The 12,767-nt window shown below is 42.4% G+C and overlaps 1 protein-coding gene across 6 annotated transcripts; it reads left to right on the top strand.

The window, feature by feature from the left end:
- Positions 1-40: 40 nt before the first annotated feature.
- On the top strand, positions 41-12,722 carry ZNF410 (zinc finger protein 410). Of its 6 annotated transcripts, none has more exons than XM_083509137.1 (13): positions 41-325; positions 1,024-1,104; positions 2,472-2,661; positions 4,048-4,183; positions 5,007-5,225; positions 5,544-5,735; positions 7,714-7,873; positions 8,404-8,585; positions 9,365-9,454; positions 9,845-9,970; positions 10,448-10,585; positions 10,927-11,059; positions 12,043-12,722. In XM_083509137.1, exons 3-12 carry the CDS (start codon positions 2,629-2,631, stop codon positions 11,049-11,051), a joined length of 1,401 nt encoding a protein of 466 aa, XP_083365263.1. In that variant the 5' UTR covers positions 41-325; positions 1,024-1,104; positions 2,472-2,628; the 3' UTR covers positions 11,052-11,059; positions 12,043-12,722. The 6 variants fall into 6 exon arrangements, with proteins under 6 accessions (XP_083365263.1, XP_083365265.1, XP_083365264.1 ...); XM_083509139.1 differs by having other exon boundaries at positions 1,024-1,158; XM_083509138.1 differs by having other exon boundaries at positions 1,021-1,104.
- Positions 12,723-12,767: the final 45 nt, after the last annotated feature.

The following is a 12,767-nucleotide window of genomic DNA, read 5'->3' as shown; positions in this document are numbered from 1 at the left end:
AAAAACTCACACATGACACACACACACAAAAACCCCGCCCTGCTTTTTAAGGTGCAATGGACGGACTCCAGTTCTCTATTCCGCACCAGCTCCGTATATGGCGGTATTCCAACGGAAACCGGAAGTGAGGAACGCATTCCGAGGCGAATCTTCTACCTCTACGCAGTCGTGGGTTGTTGTGTTTTTTTTGTTAAGGGCCGGCCGAGCAGCAAAGGTGCGACGGGCTCGTCTCTCTCTCTCTTCCTCTCTCTATGGTCTGTTCTAGATGGGAGCAAGGCATTTTCGATGGCTGTGCGCGTCATATCCGGACGATTCTGAGATGCCGGTAAGAAACGCTCGTCTCGGGGAAGGAAGGAGCTGGAGGGGGGAGAGGAGGGGGCGCGAGAATACGTCGTTTACGCGCCCTCCGCCCGCGCGCTCCCTTCCCTCACTCCGGTGGGACTCGCCACTGTGTGGCTCCCGCCGCCTACCTGCTCCCCTTTCCCTCAGTTCTTGGGTCCATCCCGGTCTGTGAGAGAAGCCCTTCCCTCTCCGCCCTCGGTGCCGGGGGAGCGGCCTGGGTCCGCCTCGGCCTTGTCGCCGATATGGCACGGGTCTTTGCTTCTTCCCCTCTCAGCGCCCGCCCGGACCCAGGGGCTGGCGGGAGACTCCGGGTGACTCCGTCCAGAAGGTGACCTGCTTGTTGCTTAGGCCCCGGAAAGTTCTTCGGTGTTTCACGAGGGGTCGTGTTGTTGGATGAACCTCCTTACCGTCCCCCGACCCTCCCGGGTCTTGACGAACCGCCGCCTCCTTGGGTGGTTGGAAGGCTCCGCGGTCCTTAATGTTCAAAGTAAGGAAAAGTTTAGGATTATTGGTATAGCGATGGTTCCCACTCCCCGCTTTCCATCAGCGCACGTGGGGTTTCATAGGGTTATGTCAACAACAAAAAGTCAGGCTCCTGCCCTGAAGAGCTTTGCATGATAATATAGCCGGGATCTTTATTATTTTCGTTGTTTGTCGAATTTATGCCCCTCCAATAAGCAGCCCTGGGCGGTAATCGAGGATAGGCAGCAGAGGAGGATGACGAGGGAGAGATGGAAGAGGCAGTGAAAACCAAGGAGAAGTGTGAGCAAATTGGTTTTAAGACAGACACAGAGCCTAGGACTTGCTGATCAGAAGGTTGCGGTTTGAATCCCCGCAACGGTCCGTTGCTCGGTCCCTGTCAACCTAGCAGTTCGAAAGCACGTCAAAGTGCAAGTAGATAAATAAGTACCGCTCCGGCGGGAAGGTAAACGGCGTTTCCGTGTGCTGCTCTGGTTCGCCAGAAGCGGCTTAGTCATGCTGGCCACATGACCCGGAAGCTGTACGCCAGCTTCCTCAGCCAATAAAGCGAGATGAGCACCGCAGCCACAGAGTCCGCCATGACTGGACCTAATGGTCAGGGGTCCCTTTACCTTTAAAGACATACTGCTTGGGAATAAGGATTAAGAGGTCTTGAACACATCCAGCCCTGACATCAGCACCTGCCAGAAACAGGCGGCTGCCAGGGCCCATGCAGTCAATGGGGCGGACTGGCAAAACTCCTACTGTCTTTGAGTGTGTTTTCCCTCCTACACTGGACATTGTTCAATAGCCCTTCTCTAGTAGTGTTACCACTAGTTGGATTCCCACCCCCATGTTGCTATTCAGCTTCTAACTTGTGGCCTTACCCAGGCATCCCTGTTGCTCTTTCTAATGGATGTAGTAGCTCCCATTTTTTAACATACTGCTGTGTGTGTAAATGCTGTGCAGCGTATAATGTAGTGATACCCTGTTGGGTGCTCTGTAGCATGAAGGATTATGGCCACTCCCTATAGGAATTGCACTTCCTCTGAGTAAGCTCATGGGGGGTTATAATCATTGTAGTACAGCCAGGTAAAATGGGAGGTACCAGTATATGGTGGTTGTAACACCAATGGCCCTGTCATGAAGGCCAGGGGAGCCTTTTGGTTTCACTATGCTGCTGTGGTGAGGACTTGCTGAAGCTTGGAGCTGGCCTTGAAAGTATCTGGAATGGGTTTGAAGGAAGAGAGAAAGAAGCAAGTTCTAGGCATATGTGAAAGCAGGAGAGAATGGACAGCTGCTTAAGAGCTGGTATTTATGTATTAATTTTTTTTGGTCCTGACCTCCAAATAAGCTTGCTGCAGTTATGTAGGAGGGAATTAATGATATTCTGTAATGGTCAAATAAAAGCTTTTCATTGTTGTTACTATATCCCTGTAATGAACCATAGAACTGTAAATGTTTCTTGAGGCTGATCTCTGGCAAAGTCTGGGCCCCTGGCAGTGGAATTTAACAGTTGCAGTTTAACAGGCATGGAGTGGAGGTAGAAAGCAAAGAGAATCAACGTTATGTTACTGCTGTTTTGTGTGTGAGAAAGAATTATGTTTTAAAATACGGCAGCATGACTGGCAATATGTTGGTCATATTTTTAATATTTGGTTCTTTTTCAGGTTAAACTGAATAGCTCTCTACTACGGCTTCTCCTAAGAAGATCCTCACAAAGCTGTGAGGCTGGAATATATTTATAAACACAGAACGTTGTTCACTTTGAACTCTTAAGCTTTGTGCCTTATCCAGATCGACTTTGGGAATCGGAAACTTGAATCAATGTTATCGGATGAGTTAGAGTCTAAACCAGAGGTCAGCAACTGCTAGATTTGTTTTGTGGCTCAATGGCTGTATTCTGGAATTATTATGGCAAATGATAAGTTTCCTAGTGATTTGTGTAGTTGGTATATGGTTATCATGCATAGAAGCAGTGCAATCTTTTTTTCCTTGATTAACGGCTCCAAAAATCACTCATCTGATTTGCACCCACAAGGTCTCACTTGAAAACCTATAATCACAAGTGACACTTAAGCAGGAATTCTGTGCTAACTTACATGGGAGTGAGCCTCACAATGTGACTTACTTCTGAGTAAGCCCATGTAGCATTGCAATGCACAGAGCTCACAGTTAAAAAATGGTTAACAGTCCACATGGCTCTTAATGCAAAAACTCTGAGGTACCAATAAGACCCAATTGCTTGACATAAAGACTTCCAGCTCAGAGCAGTTATACTTATGGCCTTCATGGTAAAAAGCTGCCAGGGGGGCTAGTTAGAATGAAAGGAAGGGGTGTACTAATCCTTTACTGCTTCTCCACTGTCCTGACCCCCCTTCCCCAACTGCTATTTGGCATGGGAAAGAAGCTGCCATTCATGAAATTTAGTATAGAAGAAAGCTGCCATTATCAGCTTCGGAGAGTTGTTTCCATTGGAATCAGATTTGCAAGAGAAAAGAAGGCTGCTTATTATGGTTTTGATTCTCCACAAAATATACTACATATAGTGTATAAAAAATACATGTGACAAAATATACTACATATTGTGTATAAAAAATACATGTGACGTTAAGTTGTATATTTAACAGCACGTGTAATATAGCCTGCACTCTGTGACTAGTGCAAAAGTGTTTTGGGGTGGTTCATGTAGATTACCAGTATGTTGCCTGTTCCTTCTTTTCAGCTCAAAATCAAACTGGGGAAGGGCCATAGCTCAGTGGTAGATTTTCTGCTTTGCATGCAGAAAGTGCCAGGCTTAGCCCCAGCATGTCCAGGTAGGGTTGGGAGAGGCCCCAGTCTAAAACTCTGAAGAGCTGTGCTGCCATTATTGTGGAATATACAAACCAATGAACTAACTACTGTGCAAAAGCAGCGGTAGTTGTGAATTTAGTCAAAGAACAGGTCATGTAACGTTTATGCTTGTTACCATAAGAATTAACATTTGCACAGGGAAATAAGAGTTCAGAGTAAGTAGTGAGTAATTATTTCACATTGGTGATTTATTATTGTTTCTTGGTTGAGCTCCGAATGACAGACTATTTACTTTTAGTATATTCACTACAGTGTAGTTTATGAACCATCTCTCTGTGTTACTGCCTTTTGCAGCTGTAGTTGTAGAATGGGAACCGGGGAGAATTGACAGAAAGCATTCAGCTTCAGTTCTAAGCATTTGCTGCTGCTTTAATATCTTTGCTTTCCCCCCAGCTGCTGGTTCAATTTGTTCAGAACACGTCTATTCCACTAGGACAGGAGCTTGTGGAATCAGAACCTAAAGATATAACCTGTTTGTCTCTCCTTCCTGTTACTGAACCCCAAGAATGCAACAGACTGATGTTGCCAGGTAAAACCTGAAGCCTGATTATGCTAAAAATGCTGTTTCCATTTTTGAGATATTAACAACACAGTTCTATGCATGTCTACCTGGAAGTCAGTCCCACTGAGTTCAGTTTGGCTTGCTTCCAGGTAAGTGTGCATAGAAGTGCATGCTGTGTTTAGATGTGGGATACTCCTGTAATGTACAGTAATTAAAATTCAATTCTTTTTCAAGGAATGGTGAGATAAAATTGTAATAGAGTGGATTCTGGCAAAGCTGCTAACAATGCTCTAATTAATATTAAACGTTCAATAAGTTGTTTAATGTTAATTAGAGCATTGCTAGCAGCTTTGTCAGAATCCACTCTCTTACTTATGGAATATGCAGAAATGGCGAAATTTACCGGAAGAATAAGAAATCAAGATAACAAACTTTTTATAAAAGAATGGAAATGGTTTATTGAATATTTACAGATAATTTGCAAACAGATAAAAACATTAATAGGGTTATTGTAATAACCTGCAGTTTCATAAGAGTATATATTTAAAGTAGATAATTAAATGAGCAAATTAAATGAATTTGGATATGCAGAAGATATTAGAAAATACATTTAAGGAACTGCAGAAAGAGGGGGAAGCAAGTCAAACTTTGAAATGTTAAATTGATTGTACAACTAATGAAATGTATAAACTTGAAAAGTATAAATAAAAACTTTAAAAAAACATAACATTAAATGTACTGCTAAGGTTACTGGTTTTATAATGGTTTTCTATCATGTTTGTGCTGAAAGCGTGCTTGTCTTGAATGAAATTCATAATCTCACAAATGCTTTCTAAAATTTCTTCATTAGATGACTCTCCAGGTCATACTAGCTCCTCAAAGGATGTCTCCTCTTCTGCTGTTTTGCGAAGCCTCCAGGTGAACGTTGGCCCTGATGGTGAGGAGACAAGGGCACAAACAGTACAGAAACCACCTGAGCTTCTGCCAAGCCCTGATACTTCTAGCTTATTGCAAGACCTCCAACCCACTGATAGCACTTCTTTTATCCTTCTCAATTTAACACGAACAGGTAACTCCTTTGAGCACGTCAAAGCACAGAAAGAGATTTGGGCAATGCTGCATTTAACAGGAGTCATCACCTCCTTCCAGTAAAGTGGCTGGAGAGCAGGGAAGCTAACCTGTGGCACCTCCTGATGATGTTGAACTAAAACTCTCATCTGCCCTGGCCATTGGCCATGTTGACTGGGGCAGAAGGGACTTGCTGTGCAATGACATATTGAGGGCTACAGGTTAGCCATCCCTGCTGTAGAGGTTCATTGTGATATTGTGGGAAGCAAGAGAGTTTACTCCCCTTCTTATCGTCTCATGGAAATTGCCTCCCTTCTAGGCCTAGGTTCTCCCTCAGAGCACTTGGTGTTTGTCCAAGATGAAGCAGAAGATTCTGGGAATGATTTCTTCTCGAATGATAGCACCGACAGCAGTACCCCATGGTTTTTGCGAGTGCAGGAACTGGCTCATGACAGTTTGATTGCTGCCACTCGAGCACAGCTCGCAAAGAATGCCAAAGCAAGCAATAATGGTAAGAAGGCTTTTATTTCTGTTGGGGGTATTTTCCATTTTCAAGGTATAATGTTACTTTCACCCATAAAATGAGTTTAGGAAATCTTATAAAGCTCTCATATGTTGTTGAAAACTTCAAGTCATTTACTTCTTGCCTTTTAAGGTAAAAAACTTTCAATGTCCCTAATAGGACTGGGCAATATCTGGTTTTCAATATCATGGTATATCACCAGCTAAACATCGCAATATACCACTATGTCACGATATCTGAAATAAGACGCAGCTACGTAAAAGCAAACATGGTAATGTCCTGGCAACTGCTACTTAGTTATGGGTCTAAAGCACCACACACTGATGAAATCATTACTTTCATCAGCAGTTTCATCAGCCAAAATGCATTCAAACAGGACTTTGGTTTGGGGCTTGGATACCAAACGGTGGTATTCAGGGCCAGGACAATCAAAAATACAGTGAGGAGTCATAGTGAATAATGAATAATCGGGAAAATATTGAACAACAACAAAAATAGAAATGTGATGCTTATAATTATATTAAAATTAACTCAGATTCATCCCCCAGCATTTCCAGGGTGGGCTGGGAGAGACCACCTCTGAAATTCTGGAGAGGAGCTGCTGCTCAGCATAGACAATAGTGTTGTAGATTGACCAATGGTGTGCCATACTTCCTATTTCCTATCATATAATTTCCATTTGTCTTTGGAGCAGGACCAGAGGCTGCTCTGATCTCCCACCAGCAGAGGCAATGGTCTCCATAAGTTATGAACTAGTTGATAAGGGTGCTGTTGTGCAGTCACAACAGCACCTGGCCATGCCTGTGCATGGCTGTGAGGGTAAATGGAGTTCTGGGGTTTAGTAGCTCCTGGCTCTGAGCTGTTTTCACCAGTTGTTGCTGCATAACTGCTGGGCCATTCAATCTGCTGAATGCCAGGTATACCTGGGAGTTGCTGATGCTTGGCAAACGCAGCTCCATTGCTTAGGTAACCAACTTGATGTTCCCTTCCTCAATGCAATTGTGTGTCATCAATTTCTTGCCGATGAGATTGGGACGCACATTCCATTGGAAGTAACACATTCAAATAGAAATGATTTGCATTCCGTCACAACTTCATCTGTTTGTACGGCACTGCTTATAATGGGATGCACATCTCCATGCCTGTTCTGTCCATTAGGCATGCCTAACTATGTGCAATGGGAGCTCGGTCAGGAGAAAAATATGCTGCATAATAATAGTAAGATAGTGAAACTGCCAGCATAACATGGTATGCGTCCTCTCAGTTGTCTCTTTCCCCCCATAAGTGTGAGAACATTGAACGGCATTGTTTGCCCTCGCTGTTGTCACACAACTACAGCTGGCCATGTGGTGCCAGTTTTACTATGAGATTTGTGAGTTGGCTGGGATCAGGTAGTGAATAAGCCCTTTCAAGTTTTGTGTTTTGTTTTTAAGAAGGCGACCAAGCAGCAACAGCAAGTCAGGGAAAGAGTGAATGTGAACAGGTATGCAAAAATGTGGAAGGTAGTACTTTATTATTTTAACGTGCCTTCTCTACCCTCCGCCTACCTTTGGGAAAGGATTATAGCTCAGTTGGCAGAGCACTTGCTTTGGATGAAGAAGGCTCAATCTCTCCAGGTAGGACTGGGAACGCTTCCAGTCTGAAACCCTGGGAAACTTGCTAGTCAGAGTGGTCAGTGCTAAGCCAGATGGACCAGTGGTGACTGGTTATAAAGCAGCTTTCTATGTTAGTGTTTCACTACCCCCACTGCTCCTGCCTTTAGAAATGGTAAATTTTGCAGAACCTCCTGAAAATTTGAGAGAGTACAGAATTGAAGTATGAACAAGAGCATCTACTTCAGGGGGCTGACTAAACAAAATGAGCAGAAATGTTTCTCTTTTTAAATGTATTTAGGTGGGTTCCCCCCCTCCTATGTATCACTGTCATTTTACCATTGTATTCTTTTTTTCTTTTTTACCCCTTCCAGGTGAAAATGTTCATGTTTGCTCAGGAGACCCTCAACCGAAAGAATCCAGCCCTATCCCTCACTTGCCTCGGGTGGAGAAAAAGTTGAAATGTACAGTTGAGGGCTGTGACAGGACATTTGTGTGGCCGGCCCACTTCAAATACCACTTAAAGACTCACAGGTGCATAGAGTTGCTATAGCTATGACTTTGCTGAGCACTGCAAACTGTATGCAGCTATATGAGTGGTCCTGCTATGGAACGATCAAATTCATAGAGTCAACCAAAGTACAGAAATCTGAAACAGAAAAAGCTCACCTCTATTTTGCAAATACACTCAATGTGGTTTTTAAAACACTGTTTGTGTGTTTTAACTGCCTGGGAGTGGCTTGTGATTTGCAACTGGCCCAAACAAAACTGCTCTGTGTGTGTATGTTATATGTAACCTAAACTTTTAAATGAGAATATCTGGTTTATTAAAATTATTTATACAGTGTAAGGCAAGGAAAATGCAGCCTCTTCATTTTACTTTAACTGTTACTTCAAGTGGAGCCAGTAACTGGCCATGTCACTTTTCAGCCTCTTCATTTTGAACTGAAACAAAAACAAAAATGCATACAGCACCACATTAAGGAAAGCCAGAGCACCAGCAGAGGACTACTTGATTACAGCAGCATGTATAATAGTGCCATGAAAGTGATGTTGTTTTCCAGGAATGACCGTTCCTTCATTTGTCCAGCAAAAGATTGCGGGAAAAGCTTCTATGTCCTGCAGAGGCTGAAGGTACACATGAGAACGCACAACGGTGAGAAACCATTCATCTGCACCGAGCTAGGTTGTGGGAAGCAGTTCACGACAGCTGGGAACCTGAAGAATCACCTGCGGATTCATACTGGTGTGTACCATTCCCCTTTTTTCAAATTCTTCTTTTGTTCCAGTATTCAAGTGTTAAAGAAGTTTCTCTGCATTTCTATCAGTCAGATTATGAGCATGGCACTGACTAGGCAGCTGCTGCCTCTCTGCCTTTATGCCTGTTACGAAGTATTTATTTAGGGTTGCCAAAGTTGTTGAGCTTTGAGGTATTTTTAATGAAATTAGGCAAAATCTACACTTCCGACATGGGTTGCCGTATGTCCAGATTTTCCTGAACACTTCAGCGATTTCCACCCGGACGCTGTTTACGAGGGCCAAATGCCGGCTGTGTTACAGCTAGGGAGGAGATAGGGAGGAGAAAGCTGATTCAGATGACGTGCTAAGCCAAACCTGGCTTGACACAGTAGCAAAGAGGACCAGGGAGGAGCAACGTGGATATGAGCTCCTCTGTGTATGGTGTCAGTAAGTCAAGGTTTGGCTTAGTGGGTCATGTGAACCAGGCCAAAGTTTTCCCGCACCTCCTTTAGGTGATCAAAAGGTTATATAATAGGAAACCATGTTGGTGGTTATTATATTAAATTTCTGAGACTTCCAGTCTTGGAGAATTGTGTTTTCACTCTCCAAGTAGAAAGCTTCCACGCTAATATTTGATAGCCAATGAAGAACTCATGTAAACAATGAAAGGTGTGTGACTGAATTTGAGAAACTGCAACTTAATAGAAAGAAGTGGATCCTTGCATATGAGGGCATATGCAATTCAAGTGACTTTTTGAATTAACTGAAGCAAATGCTTCAATGCAGGGGAAAAGCCCTTCTTGTGTGAGGCTCAGGGCTGTGGTCGCTCCTTTGCTGAATACTCCAGCCTTCGGAAACACCTAGTTGTCCATTCAGGTAAGGGGACTTCATTCCTTGAGATACCCAGGTCTTGCTGAACAATTACTAATGTCCTTCCCCCTTTGCTTTTTATGCTGTCTTTCCCTTTTCTCTTCTTGAGCCTCATAACTTCAAAGGTGTAGGCTAAAAACTGCATCTTGCCTAGTATATACAATTATGGGCATGACAAAGTGAGATCTTACAATCTCTAGGTCAAAGGCTTCTTGTACATACAGGCCTGAGACTCTAAATCGCTCAAATTTCCTGACAAAATTTGACTGTGAACTTGATAGCCCCTTTCTAAAGCTAAGCCTTTGGTGTCTGAATTCAAGAGAAATGAAAACTACTTAAGCATAGAAAATGGATATTTCATTCTCTGCTCTAGCAATTATTGTATATTGTTTACAGGAGTAAAGCCCCACCAGTGTCAGATCTGTGGGAAGACATTTTCTCAGAGTGGTAGTAGGAATGTACACATGAAGAAACATCATTCCAGAGTTGGAACAGATAGCAACAGACAGCATGAACAAACAGGTAGGAACCGAGTAGAATGGGAATGTATGACTGGATCTTTCAAACAGTGATGAGAAGGGTCGAGTTGAGAAAAAGAACCTGTTCTGCCATAGAAGTGTTAGCATGAGATGGTGACAGAAATGCGGCTGTTTCTGAGGATGTGAAATATATCACATGAAGAGACTGTAGGAACAGAGAGGCTAAGAGTGTTTGACCACAAAGCCTTAACTATTTCCCAGCTTTGAAAAACAGTTATAAAATTGATCTGTGTGAGTAAAGTTGTGCTTTTCAGCTGTGTGTGCCCACATCTCGAAATATACTCTACAAAGTCAAACTCTCTTCCTGAAAATACAGGTCATGAAGAAATAATCTTGGATAAGGAAGAGTGAGAAAACAATTCTCCACATTCTTCAGATTTGTGAAGCAGAAATCCCTCTCTGTGTGATAGTGGACACTGATGCTGTTGTTCCTCACCTTGGTGTTTTGTTTTTGCAACAGAATCGTTGATGGGCAGTAGTTTGTTGGAAGAATCTGAAGAGCACAGTAAGAATCTGGTGTCCATGAGCTCACCTCCCAGCCTTGGTGTAGAATCCTTGCAGTTGCCAGACACAGAATCAATTATTGGTGTAAAGGAAGGTGAGAAAAATATTTCTATTAGCAATTAAATGTTTACAGGAGCTGAGTTGGGAGGGGATCTCTTTCTATCAGGATAGTCTTAAATGGGATAATTTATTGGAGTTCCAACACATAGTTTCAGTAGGAAGGGTGGAATGCAATAATAATACTTTTATATTGGTTTCTGATACTGTATTTGTTTTCCTGAGTGCTGATTTATCCACTGTTTCTAATATTTGCCCTAGTCTAATACATTCACACAATGCACACTTCATTTTTTGTCTGAAGATCAGGTTGCTTGAGAAAATAATCCCCAATGTACATTTTATAAAGCACAACTTAGTCTCCTGTTTGATTTGCAGAGGTTCTTGCTGAAGCAACAACAAACTCTCTCCATGCTGCATCTGATGTGGTTTTGCCATCTCATCATCTGATGCCCATGTCAACATCAAGACACTCCTATGGGGTGTCATCTTTACTACAGTAAATCTACAGGTCAGCCTAGAAGACTGCTATTTCTTTTTGAACAACATAATTCTAGTCTTTTGAAAGTGCAGGAAAACATCACCTTTTCTACTATCTGAGAATTTGATAGCAGTGAGGCTTTTGGTTATTATTTAATCTTATAAATATTTGTTTGAAATTTTGATGGAAGATTATAGTAATAATAGGTTTAAAAGAAAATTCCCATTCAATCTTAAATTGAAGGTAATAATAATTAATAATAATAATAATTTACTTGATCTGGAAGCTATATAACTATAGTGGCATACAGCTTGGTCTGACACAAAAATCACAATCTCTGCTGGTGCCTGTTGGTTTCAATTAAAGCTTACTACAGTCTCCTAACTGATGACTGTAGGCAAGGCTCTTTGTTACAACCTTACTATATCCATTTGTTCACTGAACATTGATTGGGTGTGGTACCACAAAGTTGCACGACAATTCTTGCAAAATAACACTGTCCTCTGTTGTCATGCTGTTCCCAACCCACAATGCCATCTTTCATAATATGACACAGGCAAAGTGTGTACTCCTGTGATGTTTTGCTGGCCCAGAATCTTTAGTACAAGTTGAATCCTAAGATGCCTTCTGCTCCAGAATACACTTGTATTAGAGTGGGAAAAGTGAAGCAGTCTAAAGATGTTCTGTTCAGCTTTGTGCGAGCAAGGTCTTGCCCCTGCCCACCCTGCCCAACTTCTACCCTGATCGGAGTGAGCCAGTTCCTCCCACTGCCTTAGCACTGATCAGCCAGGCCCTTCATTTAAAACAAATACGTTAGAAGGTGTTACAAGTAAAGGTACTTCTCCCATACATCTGTGTTGGTAATTTGTCATATAGAGAGGGCTTGAAAGAAAAAAAAAAAGATGCTGTGAAATATAATAGCAGTGTGTTGCTTGAGTCATTCTATTATTCGTTCCTTTCTTATAAACAAGTCTGAACTAGTATTGATAGAAATAAAATGTGTTGATTTGCAGTTACAAAAGGAAGAGCAAATGAATGAAGTATTCAACACAAGATACGAAGCTAAAGAAGAAGCTTGTGTGATGATGGGCTCAAGAAACCATGTGGTACTTGAATCCCCAGAGTTTATGCTGTGCCTCTAGTGTACTTATTGTGACCTGTCAGAACAGAGGCCTGGAATATGGTTTGCTTCAATCACTGGAACCTCCGAAGAAGGGCTTCAGGAGCTTTTACTAATGTCTGAACAGGGTACTGTTCCTGTTGAACCTGGCACCCCAAAGGTGAGGAGGTAATGCTCTTGGAACTAGTTCCTAGCCACTTTTTTCTCTCCTGAAGCTGATCATAAGCTCAGCATTATACTGACTCGTTCTTCTTGGAGGAGTATCTTTAGATGGTAGTGAATTCTGCAACAAGGCACTGCAGTTCTGTTCTTGCTTCTGAATTATCAGGTGGTTTGTGGTTTCTCTTTGAGCTAGATCTTCCACATCTCCTTGCTTGGTGCGGATATACTCTCTACTATGGTTTCTGCTCCAAACCGAAGACATGATGTTGTTCAGAGGATTGCCTCAGACACCCTTGCTTCTTGCTGTGATTTTAATTTCTAATTATTAGGGCTTAATTTAAAAAAAAATCAGAGGTAGAATCTATTCAGTATACTTCAGTTGTAAATAAACTATCTACTTCCAACTCCTGATATTTGTGTATTTTGTGTTTTTCTTTGCCTATTCAAAGATGCTCA

Source organism: Podarcis liolepis (genome assembly GCF_965112155.1).
Source record: "Podarcis liolepis genome assembly, chromosome: 1".
NCBI lineage: Eukaryota > Metazoa > Chordata > Lepidosauria > Squamata > Lacertidae > Podarcis > Podarcis liolepis.
Note: the sequence above shows the minus strand (reverse complement) of the source record. Positions and strands in the feature narration are given on the sequence as shown.